The sequence below is a fragment of the Phoxinus phoxinus genome (genome assembly GCF_949152265.1).
Source record: "Phoxinus phoxinus genome assembly, chromosome: 7".
In the NCBI taxonomy this organism is placed as follows: Eukaryota; Metazoa; Chordata; class Actinopteri; order Cypriniformes; family Leuciscidae; genus Phoxinus; species Phoxinus phoxinus.
Window position 1 is genome coordinate 21,585,535 of NC_136882.1, and position 17,182 is coordinate 21,602,716.

At 36.3% G+C, this 17,182-nt stretch overlaps 1 protein-coding gene across 10 annotated transcripts in view; it reads left to right on the forward strand.

Annotated features, from left to right (window-relative positions):
* Positions 1-17,182, forward strand: part of stxbp5l (syntaxin binding protein 5L) — a 145,253-nt gene that overhangs the window by 65,574 nt on the left and 62,497 nt on the right. For all 10 annotated transcript variants that reach the window (XM_079618613.1, XM_079618604.1, XM_079618608.1 and 7 more), the window contains one exon: positions 8,670-8,804. In XM_079618613.1, the coding sequence (XP_079474739.1) occupies positions 8,670-8,804 (135 nt within the window). The remainder of the gene's footprint in view (positions 1-8,669; positions 8,805-17,182) is intronic.

Sequence of the window (17,182 nt, forward strand, 5' to 3'; positions counted from 1 at the left end):
CTGGGTATGACTAATATGGCTTTTGTTACTCTACCGTATATTCCTGTTGAATGAGTCAGGATGAGCTCTAATAAATGTCACTCTCATTCAAAGGTATGAAATGTTACGGTTGCATTATGGGCAACTGTAATGCACAAGCTTCTTGTAGTTGTAAAGAAGTATAGAAACCTTTCCGGAAGTTATAACAGAAATACTGACGCATTCTGTACAAACAGAAAGACCTTGAGTGAATTGAAGAGAAAGTCATGAACAGCATTTCTTCATTTTTTTTATATTTGTTCCCTTCCCACCTAATCACTTGACGTGAGAGGACCTTGTCCAAATGTGGCTTATTGCTGTGGAAGAGGAAAGAAGAAGAAAAGAAGAAATATGTTTTGTAATGTTTTGAACCAGAGAGAAAGATAACTGACCTCAACTGAAATGCATTTGATAGCAGACAGACGATGAATACTCGTGATGATTCAGCATTATAGCAGCATGATCATTTCAGTCGGATTTTAACAGTTTGTGTCACATTTTAGCACTTGTTTTGTGAACATGTCACAATGTAATGATTGATCTGACAGTAAACTTGCAGCTTGTATGAGAGTGCTGGTAGAATTCCACATACAAATAGGGTGTTTATATTAAAATCACAAAGACACAGCAGCCAAAAAGGTCAGTTTAATTGTCCGGGTCAGAGAGAAGGTGGAAAACGGCCATGAGAAAAGAAAATTATGACTGTTTTTGACTCCAGTATCTTTGAGGCGAAACGGCTAAATGACAAAATGCTCTGTGACATTTTGTAGCTCTCATAAATCCAGACGATGCCAAACGAAAATTCATTGAGTTGTCTGTCCACATTTCTGTTAAGTTCTGCATTCACATATGCGTTAGCATCTTCATAACATCCAGTGCATGATGATTTTTTTCAGACTAGTTTATATTGCTATCTAGCCAACATGTAACTGCTTTCTAATGTGTTTACATTGTGATGCCAGGGGCAGTGTCTATCATTTAGCTAGCAATGTTGTCAGCTAGTTGTCAACTGTATTCTACATGCCTTTCTCTGAATGAAATCAGCATGACCATGCATGTGTTTGCATGTATGTGTGAGAGAAGGAAATATTTATTACATGTATTTTGTTTAGTTTTTTCCTTTGGCTTATTGAATATTGAGTTATCCTTATGAAAAAATGAAATGTATACATGTGAAGGCATTTGGTTATTTAGTGTGTTCGTAATCAGATTGATGACTCGATTGGACTGAAAACCTTCATGTCAACACCTCAGTCAATCTGAGTTTGATCCAAATGAAATTTCCATCAGATTGGAAGGGGTGATGTAGACCTGAAATAATCTGAACAATAGGAATAAAATCTTACTGTTCATTTAAACTGGTCAGTGGAAAAGACTGTATAAATGTTTGCTAAAAAAGCTTTCTTCGGTTCTGAATGCGACAACTCATCACTGTGCGTACTCTGAAGTTTTGTTTGGAATAGCCTATGTGTAAATGTGTGAATTGGATTGCAGCATTTGGGGTACATATCAACAGAATTTTCAGAAGCCGAACTCGAACTGGATTCATTCAGATTGACGTAAATTAGTGCATGTGAACATACCTAGTGAGTATTTTAGCTATCAAAAACCAGTCCATTATAAAAACCTTATCTCTGTAGTTGATTTAAAAGTGTTTTGATTTTTGTTGCTGTCACTGCATTTCAGGCATAAACGAGGAGAGAAAGGATCTAAATTTAGCACTTTATTATTATCAAATACAAAAAAGATAATCCACAAGAGAAATTACAAGAAGATCGCAGGAATAAACACTCGACAGCATTAGCAAGTGATGGGTCGATCATGAACATTTTGAACGAATCTTTAATATGACTTTAATATGACTACCGAGTTGTCTCAGAGAGTGATTCGTTCATTTTGTGTTGACCGCGCATGTGCAACATCCTATAGATTCTGTACTGGAAACAGAAATGATTAGTTCATGTCTCGAGTCTTCGGGTTCGGGTCTGAGTCTTTCGTTCTTCCTGTCAGTCCCGGAGGCTATGCTGTCAGTACCGGAAAGAGAAATGATTAGTTCACCTCTCAAGTCTTCGGGTCTGAGTCTTTCGTTCTTTTGTCACATGACGTGATGTGACTGCGCTGGACACATAAATGAGTTAATAATTCCCAAACTTTTTTACAAACAAGCACATAGTCATTTTTTTAACGGTTAGCCTACATGCTGCGTTTTTGGTCTCAAATTTTAGCTTTTTTATTTCTTTCAATTTATTATTTTTTAGAATTTCTGTCATGATGATTCTTTTCCATATGTATGTGTTACTAAAGAGCTAAAGTTTAATGCTTTAAACTTGATGTATGATGGGACCATTTTGATAAAGATACCTATATACCATATATATATATATATATATATATATATATATATATATATATATATATATATATATATATATATATATATATATATATATATATATATAGCCTAATAACAACATGCAGTTACGTGACATAAAACCGAATGACTCAAAAGATGAACTAATCAATTCTGTATCCGGTACGACTGCATAGCTCAGCGTATGTGGGTGTCAGGGGATGAACGAACGTCTCAAACCCGAAGTCGATAGACTCGAAACGTGAACTAATCAATTCTGTATCTGGTACTACAGACCGCATAGCTCAGTTTATGATGATGTCACGGGATGAACGAACGACTGAAATCGGGAGGTGAGGTAAATTAACAGACAGCATAGCATGAAGACCCAGATAAATGAATGAATCATATCAGTTTCTCATAATTTGGCTTTTTTTTTCTTATTCTAAATAAGATAAGAATAAGAATTTTTTTCTTATTCTAAATGCGAGCAACATTTGATGTGTTTGGGGAATTTGGCTATTAACATGTAACATTTTTAATACTTTCTGCTGAAATGAACGAAATGACTCGAAAAAAGATTTGTTCATTTTGATGAAGGAGATTCAAAGATGAGTCAGTAAAATGATCCGAACTTCCCACTACTAGTTAGCAACACAAGACACACAACTGAACAAACTGAGGGCTATATATGCACATGATTATGAGAACTAAACTAGAAACAGGTGTACAACATAATTAGTTCCTTTAGAAACAGAAACAGAAAACCAACACTGAACATGATAGTTCTGAATCAATACATGAATAATATACATTTCATTGTCTATCCAGACTTGCATGAAACCACACTTCATGTACGAATACCTATAAATGCTACTAAAGAGATCTTGTGTCGGTAAATCTAAACACATAAAGGTAGACAGCATTTTTCAGGTCGCTCCCCTGATGCTTTTTTGTTGTTTACAGAGCCTTGGGCTGTCACACGGGATGGTGATTTCTGAGGACTCTTATTTTAGTGATATCTGCCAGGTAGAAGGGACATTTTATGCGTGGTTTATGAGTGGTCTGACAGGCTATTTGAGCTGTTTTGAATGGAATTGTTGGAAAAAAATAGCTGTCAATAAGTTTTTTTTTTTCTTTAAAGAAATTAATATTTTTAGTCAGCAAGTATGCATTAAATAGATGGTGACAGTAAAGATTTTAATGTTACAAAATATTAATATTTCAAATAAATGGTTTGCTTGTTAAGTTTTTATTCATCAAAGTATCCTGAAAATAAATACATCACATTTTCCACAAAAATATTAAGCAGCACAACTTTTCAACATTCATAAAAAAAAAAAAACATGTTCTTCAGCACCAAATCAGGATATTAGTATGATTTCTGAAAGATCATGTAACACTGAAGACTGGATTAATGAAGCTGAAAACTCAGATTTGCCATCACGTAAATAGATAACATTGTAAAACATATGGAGAACAGTTATTTTATTATATAGAAAGCAGTTATTTTACATTGTAATAATATAATATTTCACAATTTACCTGTTTTGACTGTATTTTGAATCAAATAAATGAAGTCTTGGTGAACATAAGAAACTACTTTCAAAACCACAACATTTTAATGGTAGTGTACAATTGACCATTGTCATCTTTAACATTGATCTTTTACCATGTGGAGTTTTTATGATCGATTATAGTGCTCCGAAACCACATCAGCCACATGGGACAAAATCATTAGATCGGCATCAAACTGAGAAGCCTGATTAAGGAGTGTCATAGAGCATATTGTGCAGCAGAACTGAAATATTGCATTTGGATACACTAGTTCATACTCATGAAAGCTTAGGAATAGCGAGGTGTTATGCAATACAGGTTTTTTTAAGTGCTGTGTTTTCCGGGTATGTCTAATGAGCTTTGTTCCCCTCCGTAATAACTGATGATTGTTCATCACCCCATCAGACCGTCTGGAACAAACAAATAAAGTCATGGTTTCTCCCTCCATGACAGTTTCACACAAATTGACAAGGATTTTTTCTCTCTTATGTATGTGCTTTGACCCTGAAGTGTTTTATATTTGGCTTTATTAAAATTATGCAAATTCACATGTAATGAGAAATGTTTTCTCAGATCAGCAGGTGCCTGTCTGAGTGTGTGTGCGTGCACGGTTGGGTGCATACTTTCGTGCACGGCTGTGTCAGATGACAGAGATTTTCAGCTCAGCAGGGTCAGGAGACAGACTTCGGGGGGCTATAAGACTGATTCAAGACACCCAGCATGCTTGTCTGTTACAAAAAAACAAGGCACTTTCATCACAGTACAGAAATTTGTAGTCCTACGATATTCTGTTTTAGCTGACCGATTCATTTGAGGCATGTTTGGCCCAAAACATACAGTACAGTATGCAAACGCAAAAGCTTAGTTTCATGCAGATGTACACTACCATTCACATATTTAAGGGTACATTTTTTTTTGTGTGTAATCGCTGTATTTCAGCATCCAGTCGTTAGTGTCACGTAATCCTTCAGAAATCATTCTAAAATGCTAATTTGGTGCTCAAGAAACATTTATTATCATTATTAATGTTGAAAACCATTGTGCTGCTTAATATTTTATAGAATACATTTTCTTCAGGATTCTTTGTTTTTAGGAAGCTCGAAAGAACGGTATTTATTTGAAATAGAAATATTTTATAACATTAATTTAATGCATTAATTATAAAAGTATTAATTTCATTTCTAGGAAACTAAACAAAAATATGAGTGACTCTAATTTTGTCCAATTAGACGTGTTCACCTTACCCATAGAACCAGCAAAAAGAGCATTTTGGAACAGTCGCTCTCTAAATGACCTTAACACCATGACAGTCGTTTTCTCATCTGGGCTTTCAATGCGTTGCAATCAGAAACGGGTAACCGCACGTTAGCATGGCCAGGTGCTCCATTAGCATTCTAACCCTGACAAGTTTAGCTGTCTGTCCAGCATCTCGCAACCTTCATTTCCAATCATCCCGACTGTCTGAGGACCCCAGGGCCGTGAGGCGAGGAAAACAGAGAGGGATGTAATGAGTGTGGACAGCAGTGAATTACCGTGTGCTGGTCTTTATTTTCTAGTTAACCTGCTTATAAGGATGATGGATGATGCCACTGGATAGATTTCAGCGTGAAGTCTCAAACAGACCCTTGGATATGTGATAGTTTTATTGATCATTTTCATAATTACTCACCACCAGACATTTCATATTATCAAGAAGTTTGATGCCACATGCGTCACTGTGATCACAGCGATCAACTGTGGCGCTAAAGCGGATGATACACATCTGAATCCAGCTTGCAACAGTTCCCATTCGCATTTATTTGTATTTAAGTAATGACGTTTCCAAACCCTAAGTCTTGTCCCCGTCTTCCATTTTGTTTGGACAAGCAGGTAGTCTCGTCCCAAACTCACAACAATGGTTGAGCCAGAATATGACATGGTGTTAGGCCTTTGTCTACACAAATACGTTTTCGTGTGAAAACGCATGTTTTTCTCTCCGTTTTGGCCTTCCGTCCACACTGAGATGGCGTGCTTGTCCTGCGAAAACTGAGCTTTCATCCCAAGTGGGATAGTGTGGACTATCGAGTTGTAGTGTGGACTGTGAAAACGGAGGTATTTCAAAATGATGATGCATGTTAAGTCATGTGATGCATATTGAACCGATAGATATCTATGTTTATAATGCTATTGTGCCTGTTATATGCTATTCACTTTCACACTGTTCATATCGCAGTCCTGCAAAGATGACAGAAATGTACTTGCAATTGCTGTCTTGGGAAAAAAGATGAGGGGAGTTGCATTTTAGAATTTAGAACAAACATAGCCTATAGTGGAGACTGAGTGCAACTGGACACATTTTGCTAAATAAAAAGATGATGCCAGAAGAATAGCATGATAACTTTATTATGTCTGTTTCATCTTGATCATCTCAGTGAGCTTTTATTAGGTTTTACGCCTGCACATTAAGGTGAATTTAATGTTTTATCAGTGTGAATGGGAAACGTTTGCAAAACGCTAGTGTGGACGGAGAACATTTTGTAACGAAAACGCTGTTTTCACAGTTAACCACGTATAATCTTTATAATACATGAACAGTCACATATAAGCTGCTGAATCATAAAATGTCATGTTTAGCATTAATAATAAGTGCACACCTCAGTTTTAATGCTAAACCCTGTTAACATGTGTATAAATATGTGGCGTGTTATTAGACACATTCCCTGGAGAGTTTCTGTTGTGACAGTAGCAGAGATAAATCAGAGTTCTAACAGGCTGCCTAATTTTTGTCATTATTTTGCAATTAACATAGTGAGCATCATCCAAATATCTTATTCTATTCTTTTAACCTTTTAATGACACTGGAAACTGTGGAACACTATGAAAACAAACAACACACCAGCACGGGGAATCATTTTATGTCATATGGTTTGCCTGAATAGAGAAAACAGAGTCAGTCTAAGAGTCAGTGTCCCCTCTCATCTCATTCATGTCTCATTAGCTCCAGTTTGTCTTGAGGTAATCGCGTTCCAATTAATTGCTGCATCCCAAAATACACACAATTGTACCCAAGAGGGGCTGACGTTTGACTGGCATGAGCCTTAGAGCAGATCCAAACCAGGCAACACTATGAACAAGTGTTACTTCCAACTGCTAAAGAAACAGAGCCACAGAGAACTATGAATCACTGCTTCTGAACATGATCGACTCAGAATAGAGCTGCAAGATTTGGGCTCTGTTTAAAAATAAATAAATGTATCACATAATTAAATTATCATATTATTCCCATTTATCAATATTTGCTGACATAAACCCCCAAATGAAGATAATTGACATTAAATTGCAGCATTGAATATAGTTTACAAAAAGTGTCTTTTAGATGTCAATAAATAGTTTATTTCCATATTATTGAATGTAAGAGTGTTTTCACGGACCTACAGGACACAGCAATCTGTTTAAAGTAAACTGTATGAGGTAGAATTAGGGTTTGTTCACACAGGATGTGTTCTTGTATTCCCTCTGTGATGTTTTTTAATTGTTGGTCTATGTAAATGTGTGCTAAATAAACCAACAACTGTTGGATTTTAGTGCTTGTTGGTACTTTGGATGGAAGAGGATGAACTGGCCTTATATGTGGTTTAGCAAGGCATATTTCTTGTGTGATTGCCACGAGTAATTAAATTATTTTTAACACATAATAAAAATAAATAAATAACTGCAGTAAATTAACAGTAAAGATTTGCTAGTTTTGATGTTTTGCTTGCAATTTGAACAATGATGTGATAAACGTTAAACATCTCATAGTGCTGCTCCTAATAAAACCTAAAATAATAGGCGTAAAGGCATACATTTTTCTATTCAGCCAAAGGTTTTCTTTAAAGGATTCAAGCAGTTTTTGAGGCCTGTGTATTTGACCAGTTTTTTTGTTCTTTCTTTCTTTTTTTTGTCAACCCCTCTGTTCACATAACTCGTCTCTGTCCGGGTTTGTGCAGTAATTTACAAAAACAAATGTGTAAAATTTCATGAATGTTTGCCTGGGCTTCTTTACACATGCATTTTTATAGGCAAGCTTCACCACAGGAAAGCAAACTCAAACCAACTCCAGTGATGGAGTTCAAAGCTTTCATGTATTGCAAACGCTCTATGAGACCATTGAAATGAACCGAGTGTGAAAACATCCTATCATGTGTCCCAAGCGTGATTGTGTAATAGTCGAGAGACAAAACAGAGCACCACCCCTTCACTTTGAAGCCCACCGTGCATGCAGGCCATATATTTGTTTCATTCAGTTAAAGCCTTTTTCCAGTTTAATAATCACACAAGGTCATTTTGTGCTTCACATTTTAATTGACAGTTCAGCCTTAGCTCCAAAGATGAGAAAGGACATGTTGACATTTTTTTGAGATTGAGCAGGACTTTAAACTTGCACATATAATTTGTCTTGTTTAGTTTTTGCACGGTTCACTGTCTAACCACATTCTGAAAATGAATATGTACGACAATGCACATTACACTCTCATGGGGTTTTGTATTTACATCCGCAGCTTTCTGTGAAAACTATGACTGCAATGTAATTGGCTAAAATGTGATTGTTGTGCACATGAATAAAAACAGTGATACATATTAGTTAGAATGGTAATTATTGGCTTGCTGGTTCTTCATAGTGAGATATCAATAACATACTTTAACATGATGCTGACATACCCTGTGTGATCTCTCATTCTCTCTTGCACAAATATGATTCCTCCTTTTTCCATCTCTCTTTTAGGATCACGTTTTGTCATCTTCCGTTTCAAAGTAAATGGCTTTATGTGGGGACAGAGCGTGGAAATACACACATAGTGAACATTGAATCCTTCGTTTTATCTGGATATGTCATCATGTGGAACAAGGCCATAGAACTGTGAGTACAAGCACATATAAAAGTTATTTTATTTGAATATAAAAGTCGATGCAGCTAACATGACTAATAAAGAGGTAGGCCTAATCAATAGAATGCCAGAGCGCCCACGCTATCAAATAATACATGTATCTTATAAAGATGATGATTTGATAATAAGTCATCTGGAATATGAAACAATTATAAATGCAATTATAAATGTAAGTCTGTAATTTCATGGTTGAATATTAGAGGGTTAGCACAACTATAGCCTACTCCTAAATGAATAATTCATCCAAAAATGAGAATTCTGTCATCATTAACAAACCCTCATGTCGTTCCAAACCTTTAAGAATGTCTTCTGTGGAGCACCAAAGAAGATAAAATGCAGGATTTATTTAGTGCTCTTTTGCATAATAGCAAATGGGGCTGTCATACTCTAAAAATGTCAAGAAAGAATGGAAAAAATTATAAATGCAATTGGAAAATAAATTAACCCATTTCTTATTTTTTTATTTGTTTTTTGTCAATTAAATTATGCTTCCAGAATCCATATATTTTATTTATTTATTTGTTCAACTTTATATCCAAAGTCTGTTGAATCATGACACATTTCTATGGAGCTAATATTCTGACAAAATGATTTGAATTTGAATTGTGTAAATTTGAATTATTTGCAAGTGTAATCTAACAAAATTGAATTTTAGGTGGTAGTTTAAATAGTTCTGAATTTGAATTTTTTTAAACGAATATTGAACATTTGAAATTTAACAAATTGAAATGTTTTTATGGCTGAATTTTATAGACATGTATTTTCAAACAGTAATATTCAGTTTAAAAAAATTCAGATTCAAGTTTTCAAGATGAAGAAATTCAGAACTTTAAATTCAGTTTTCTAAAATTCAATGTCAAAAATTCAAGTTCAAAAATTCAGATCTGACAGAAAGTAGGTCACAGGTCATCCACAGGGAAGAGTAGATGATCTCAGAAAAGTCGAACAGAGCATTTTGGCCAATTGGGGACTGCGGAAGTTTTCCAGCGCGAACGTGGTGGTGGTTAAAGAGGTTGCCACTCTCTGACTCTTGTCATGAATCGCCCGGAGGTAAGTGATTCTTAAACATGAATGATTTAGTGTTTATATGTTAGGTTAGCGTTCTCAGCACGTGGGACATTTGTCTAAGCGGTCTCTGGTGTTTGTTTTAAAGTATATGTGTAAAATTGATTAGAACGCCACCTTGTCTACTAGACCTCAGTTACACAGACAGGACGTGAGCGGCGCGACGCAACGCAGTGCTTGAAGCGACTGTTGCAAAGAGCTGGGACTAGATCAGAAATAGGATGGGGAATCCGTGTGCTGTTGGGGATTTCACGGGTCGCGTCCGGTCTCTGCGTCGTAGGCTACATGTAAGCATAAGGTAGCCTACGAGAGGGTGTGCTGTATCGTGAATACGATGCAAACCGGAGTGCTTGCAACCCCTTCAGACGCACAAATTCCCCATCCTATTTCTGATCTAGTCCCAGCTCTTTGCAACAGTCGCTTCAAGCACTGTGTTGCGTCGCACCGCTCGCGTCCTGTCTGTGTAACTTAGGTGTAGTAGACACGGTGGCGTTCTAATCAATTTTACACAAAATATACTTTAAAACAAACACCAGAGACCGCTTAGACAAATGTCCCACGTGCTGAGAACGCTAAACACAAAATCATTCATGTTTAAGAATCACTTACCTCTGGGCGATTCATGACAAGAGTGGACATTCTAAAACGCTTAACGTAAAAAACGCTTAACGTGGCTCACTGTACGAAGACAGTGATATTAAAGGACCAAACTCAGTACAAATCATATTAATAAACCATACTTTGTGTAAAAAATAAGAATATGAACGCAATGCGTTTCCGCGTTAAGCATGTTCACCATAGAAAACCGGTATAAGAAAACGCTTAACGTGGCTTACTGTACAAAGACAGTGATATTAAAGGACCAAACTAAGTAGGCCTACACATCATATTAATAAACCATACTATGTATAAAAAATCAGATGAGCCCAGAATATGAACGCAACGTGTTAAGCATTTCCTTACCATAGAAAACCGATATAAAAAAAACGCTTAACGTGGTTTACTGTACAAAGACAGTGATATTAAAGGACCATTCTCAGTAAAAATCATATTAATAAACCTATAAAAAATCAGATGAGCCCAGAATATGAACGCAACGCGTTTAATTAAGCATGTTAAAACCTTAAATGGTCCTTAATAAACCATACTAAGGACCATTTAAGGTTTATTAAGCCACGTTAAGCGTTTTCTTATAACGGTTTTCTATGGTAAGAACATGCTTAACGTGTAATTAAACGCATTGCGTTAATATTCTGGGCTCATCTGATTTTTTATACAAAGTATGGTTTATTAATATGATTTGTACTGGGTTTGGTCGTTTAATATCACTGTCTTTGTACAGTGAGCCACGTTAAGCGTTTTAGAATGTCCCTCAGAGAGTGGCAACGTCTTGAACTATCACCACGTTTGCGCTGGAAAACTTCCGCAGTCCCCAATTGGCCAAAATGATCTGTTCGACTTTTCTGAGATCATCTACTCTTCCCTGTGGATGACCTGTGACCTACTTTCTATCAGATCTGAATTTTTGAACTTGAATTTTTGACATTGAATTTTAGAAAACTGAATTTAAAGTTCTGAATTTCTTCATCTTGAAAACTTGAATCTGATTTTTTTTAAACTGAATATTACTGTTTGAAAATACATGTCTATAAAATTCAGCCATAAAAACATTTCAATTTGTTAAATTTCAAATGTTCAATATTCGTTTAAAAAAATTCAAATTCAGAACTATTTAAACTACCACCTAAAATTCAATTTTGTTAGATTACACTTGCAAATAATTCAAATTTACACAATTCAAATTCAAATCATTTTGTCAGAATATTAGCTCCATACATTTCAGTGAGGACAAAAACTGAAACTTGAGTCATTATTCTCTGTAAATCGTTTCCTCCTTTTTAACAATGAAAGAAAGACGGTCATATTGCATATGGATCGACAGGGTGAGTAAATTAGTGTAGATAATGACAGAATGTTCAATATTTTGTGAACTATTCCTTTAAAAAAAACTTGCATGCACAGAACCAAGGAATTCCAAGGAACCATAAAAGTGAATCAAGTAAAGTGACACATTTCTTTTATTTTTTTTCACATTTATTGTTTGTAAGTCTCACAATGAAATAAGGACCAAAATCATTTTCATTCTTTATAGAGCCAAAGATGGGTATAGCCTAAACAGATCTGTCACAAAATCCACATAGACAACAAATGTAAACCACATCCCTGCTGAAGAATGAATAAGTAATCATTTTTAAACATTTTAAACCCCAGAGGATCCGTTTTATCTGTCTGTCTGCAGTTACACATTTAGACACACTGAAACACACAAACAACGGTTGGTTTGCACACATCTACGGCTCTTTTCATGAATAAATGTGTAAGTCAACACCAACACCTCACTGCCATGAGTGATAATCTGACAAGCAAATATCTTGTGAGTGTCAATCAAGTCTCCTTCTACACAAGAGGCTCTTGGCGGCATCCCTGCTGACAGACATTAACATTAGTAGTAACTCTGGATGCATTTCTGAAGGACATGCAGATCTCCTATTGCCTACTTGCGACCCACTACAAATACTTTACCCACAATCCCCTTACCTCCTCAAGTAGCCCAGTGGCACATCGAGTGTGCGCTAGTACATCTGTATTTTTCAAATGAGAGAACTTGATCCTTGAGTTTGATTATGCTGAAGGGCTATTTAAAGGTGCTTGATGGTAAATGCATAATCTTCGGTCTTTTATTGAAGTTTTTATATACTTTTGTACAGAAATGGTTTAATCATATTAATTGGTATACGCTGCAACGGTGGTTAAAACTGTAGTATTCTGGGGTTTTTCAGCAATGAGGTATTGTAAATATAGTGAATATGATTAAAGGGCTTTGTTACTATGGTAAAATTATTATAAAATAATATACTATATTCATGTGATGTTTACTGTAATTGATTCTCCAGTGCAGAGTATGTGAGGAGTGCAGAGTGGAAGGGGTGTGGGGAGCAGTGTTGCATGTTTTTGCCCGGAGCAAGGAGTGTGTTTTTAAAGCGTTGGTGTTTTCTCTCACTCCAAGATCACTGCTCCATCGCAAACATGACACGTCATCATCATCATCATCCCAGAATGCATGTGTTAGACACATTGTAATAGACTATTAGCAGTCAAAATTAATCAGGAAATTTGTGAAATGAAAGACAACCGAAATTTGATTTATTTATTGTTTATTTTCTTACTATCAGCAGTCAGAAGGAAAGAATGGTGAATTTTATTAAAAAATATATTTTTTATTAATTAAAAATGAACATTTCCCTCTCCTCTCATGTGTAGTCTATGTAGAAGAACTACTTACAAAATATTACATTACACTAATGCACTGCAACCTTGAGGAGTAGGAAATTGAAAATACAGAGTTGAGTTGAGGTGGACTGATTGCAGAATACTTTTGACCTGGAATTTTGCAGCCGCTCTTCTGCACCCTTTATTGAATACTGTGATGTTACTATGGTACATGACCAAAACACATGGTATTACTATGGTACATTTTGGCACTCGGCTAAGTGAAAAACTTAAAATGTACTTTATCTCTGTACATAAGAATCACAGTATTTTCATATCATGTCATGACACACATCATGTTTTGTGGAAGGCATGTCGATTGCCCAGCTGTTTGTACACGGTGCTCTCAGCCATGGCTTTCATGACAGTGTTTGCTTGTTCTATAAACCTGTCAGTTTTTAAACAAGAAAGCAGCCTTTACAGCCTTTTACAGTGGTGTTTGAGAATAGGTGAAGAGGAATGCATGCACACACTCCTGGTATTGAGAGAATTCCCCTTTAAACAGGCAAAGTGCAGCTCATTTCAATAAATAAATATGAATAAATATAAACACGGCCCCTGTGCGCCGACAGCAAGCGTCCTCTGAAGGAAATCAAGTACACGGAAGAAGGAAGAGAAGCACGAGATTTGTTTTTCTTCCTCTTGTCTCAAACATGAATAAGTGAGGGAGATGAAAACTGGAGAGGGATTCAACAGGGTATTAGGGATTAACTGAGATCCTGTAACCTCACAACCTCCAACAATTCCACGCTGTGCTACACTGAAATCAGTTGCCTTCAGCCTGTAGTGCTCGCTCCATCAGATCTGTTTTCCATCCGGGGTTTTTTGTGTGACACCCTTGTGCAGCTCCTCAAACCATAAGGAACATCGCTGAATGTGGTGTGCGCTTGTCTCGATTCTGCACAGTTTATCTTAAACCTCTGTGCCTGTTCTGAAGATATCTGAAGGGCTTGCTGAGCATGCTGGGAACCCTGATCCTAAACATAATCAGTACTCCACGGATCTGCCTCGCAGCAGTAAGCTAACGTCACGCCTACATTTCCAAGTAATCTGTTTGAGACTTTCAACATCTTTGGAAATGCCATGGAAGAATTTCATGTTCTAGGTCATGCTGCACGTTCTAAAATGTGGATTGTCTGTTATGATATTCAAATCTTTTTATACAAGACTGATGTTTTTACGTAACTTCGCTTCTAATGGTTCTCAGGATATTTCAGACACGCGTCAGTGCCTCTCAAGCCTATTAAAGCTTTTAATGGTTTTAATTTCCCTGCATTTTGATGCTAACTAGGTTTGTCAACCCTCATGAAGCTATAATAACAGAATAATTTTGATTCTCGAAGTATGATTTAACTGATGTATTTAATCTTCCTACAACTAGATAGACAGACAGACAGCTACAACAATCAGCTGCGCAAGAGCAAAAATATTTTTTGTATGAAGAAGCTGTACAAACATATCTATCCAGCTGAAAATACCCTTTGGTACCCTCAAGCTTTTCAAATCACCAAATTGCAACCAACCAATTTCCGGATCTTCACCATAATATTCAAAGCTATTATCCTGAATGAGATTGCTGCCACCATTGCCACGGCAACCATTGCAACCACTGAAAGCACTTCAGTGACTCTTATCACAGCCTTTGAAGTTGGACTCAAACAGAGAGAACGGCTCACAGCTAGGTAGCTAACGTTAGCATGCTCCTCACGTTTGCTTTCAAATGAGGAGTTAACAATAAATGAGAGCTTTTGGATTTGATGACCAAATAGGATGCGAAAGACAGCCGTGCTCTAGACCGTGACTCTGATCTGCGCCATGAGTCGCTGCATATGCATCTTGGCGTATTTTTGCCTGAGGCTTATGTGATCACACAGGTAGTGAGGGAAGATAACGGTGAGGGAGAAGAGGCTTGTTTTTCAGCTGATAAGCAGGGACCTCCTGTTCTCAATTTACTCTTCTGTCCTTTGTAAACATACACACGCTCACTCACACATAGCTTGTGCTCTTTTACTGTTAGACTATGGCCCACTTTACACACACACACACACACACACACACACACACACACACACACACACACACACACACACACACACACACACACACACACACACACACACACAGCCAGACAGTGTCTTACATGGCGACTGTCTGTCTGCTTCCTTGGAGACCTACAGGTAGAGAGAAACTTGGTTCGGAGGTGAGGATGAGCTTTATTATAAGAAAATGGAAAATGCTCATGAACATAAGCTTATAAATATTAATTAGGTTAAGGAGTTTTAAAGTTAAAACCATACCAAAATCAGTCAAACATCATTTTCAGTAGCACTTTTCAACTACATTTCAACTGACTCTCATTAGAGTATTAGTAGACTGTTAGGATAGGGTTAGGTCAGTTGAATAAGTTGACAGGGGAGAAAGGGCAAAACCTAACGCTTTTTTACTTTCTCAGTTTGTGTTAACCTGGGGTTCGGAGCATAAATTTTTACCACATTAATTTTACACGTCTAGTACAATTATGTGGTTTTGTTTCATTAATACAGTGTGTACTTTTTTCTTGAAATACCCCAAAAGAATGCAGTGAAATGTGAAAACATGCCCCATATGTGGGGCACGTTGTAACAGGACCATATGACAGCTTAAAATGTTATCTGATCTGATCAAAAAATATACAAGACGAACTTAAATATTTTCTCAATAAAATACAATTATTCACTTTTTCATATAAAATAATGGAATTTTTTAAGAAAAAAAAAAATTGAGCTTGACAACAAACACTGCAAAACACAGCTATGCAGCAGTCAAAACATAATAAATAATTATTTTTTGAATATTGACTCCGTATTCACCTTTTTCTCATGGTTTCTCAATATTATTCATAAAAGTAGAATAGCATAGTTCTAATAAGAGCACATTGTAACGCAATGTTACAACGTTCCCCATCTGTGCAACTGGAATTTAAACCCTGCTAATGTCTTCTGCTGGTGAGACCACCAGCATTACAGAAATATTTTGGAGAAGAAATATAATCTCTATATATTTGGAGATTAAAATAATATCAGATTTAATATCCGCAATTTTTTCTCTATGTAGTGTTGATATGGCAACTATTAAATACACCAAGTTGCTTCATGCTAGTGGAAGTATTTAAAATAAGTGTGTTACAACTTGTGTTAGCAGATATTAAGCAGACAGTCTGCGAATGGTAGTTGGTTGGTACAGTAGTTGAAAAGTTATTTATAGTCGATTAGAGAGGGAAGTTAAATGGTCTGCTGTGTGTTCTTCTAGATAGAGATGAACAGAGGAAGAGGAGTACATTATAGCACTCTCATGATAAATATCAGTGAGTTAGATCACACTAACAGGCATCATGGAAAGAGCAGAGACAAAGTAAGTACAGCTGAAAAGAGACTCAACACTGTGCTGGACATTCCATCAAACTGAAATGAGATTTGTAGCCCAGCAAGACAGAGACTCGTTTAGGGATGACATATCTGTCCTTTATCCTTTCTGCCTTTGTCTTTCTGTAATATAATCACTCTATTTCATCATTTCTTGACACTGCAAGCAATCGAAACACTCTCCAAAGGTCGCCCTCCCCTCTCTCTCTAGGCGATGTCTCACTGGCTGACTTAAAACTACTTGAATTTGGTCACAACTTCCTAATGGTTCAAGATTTCACCTGTTAGCCTGGCCCATGTTAGACCCTACTGATAAATGCAATGGCTACACCACCGAAGTCAGATTCACTCCACAAGTGGGAGTGAATCTCCCACTTGTGCACGTAATTTATAAAAAAAAAAAAAAAAAAAAAATGGCACAACATTTACAGTATATTTACAAATGCTTGTTGTTTTTCTGTTATATTATTTTGCCTTTATTGTTTTTAGCGTAAATTATGTTCATTGTTCTCACCCTATTCAAGATTAATTCATAAACCTTTATTGTTTAAAGT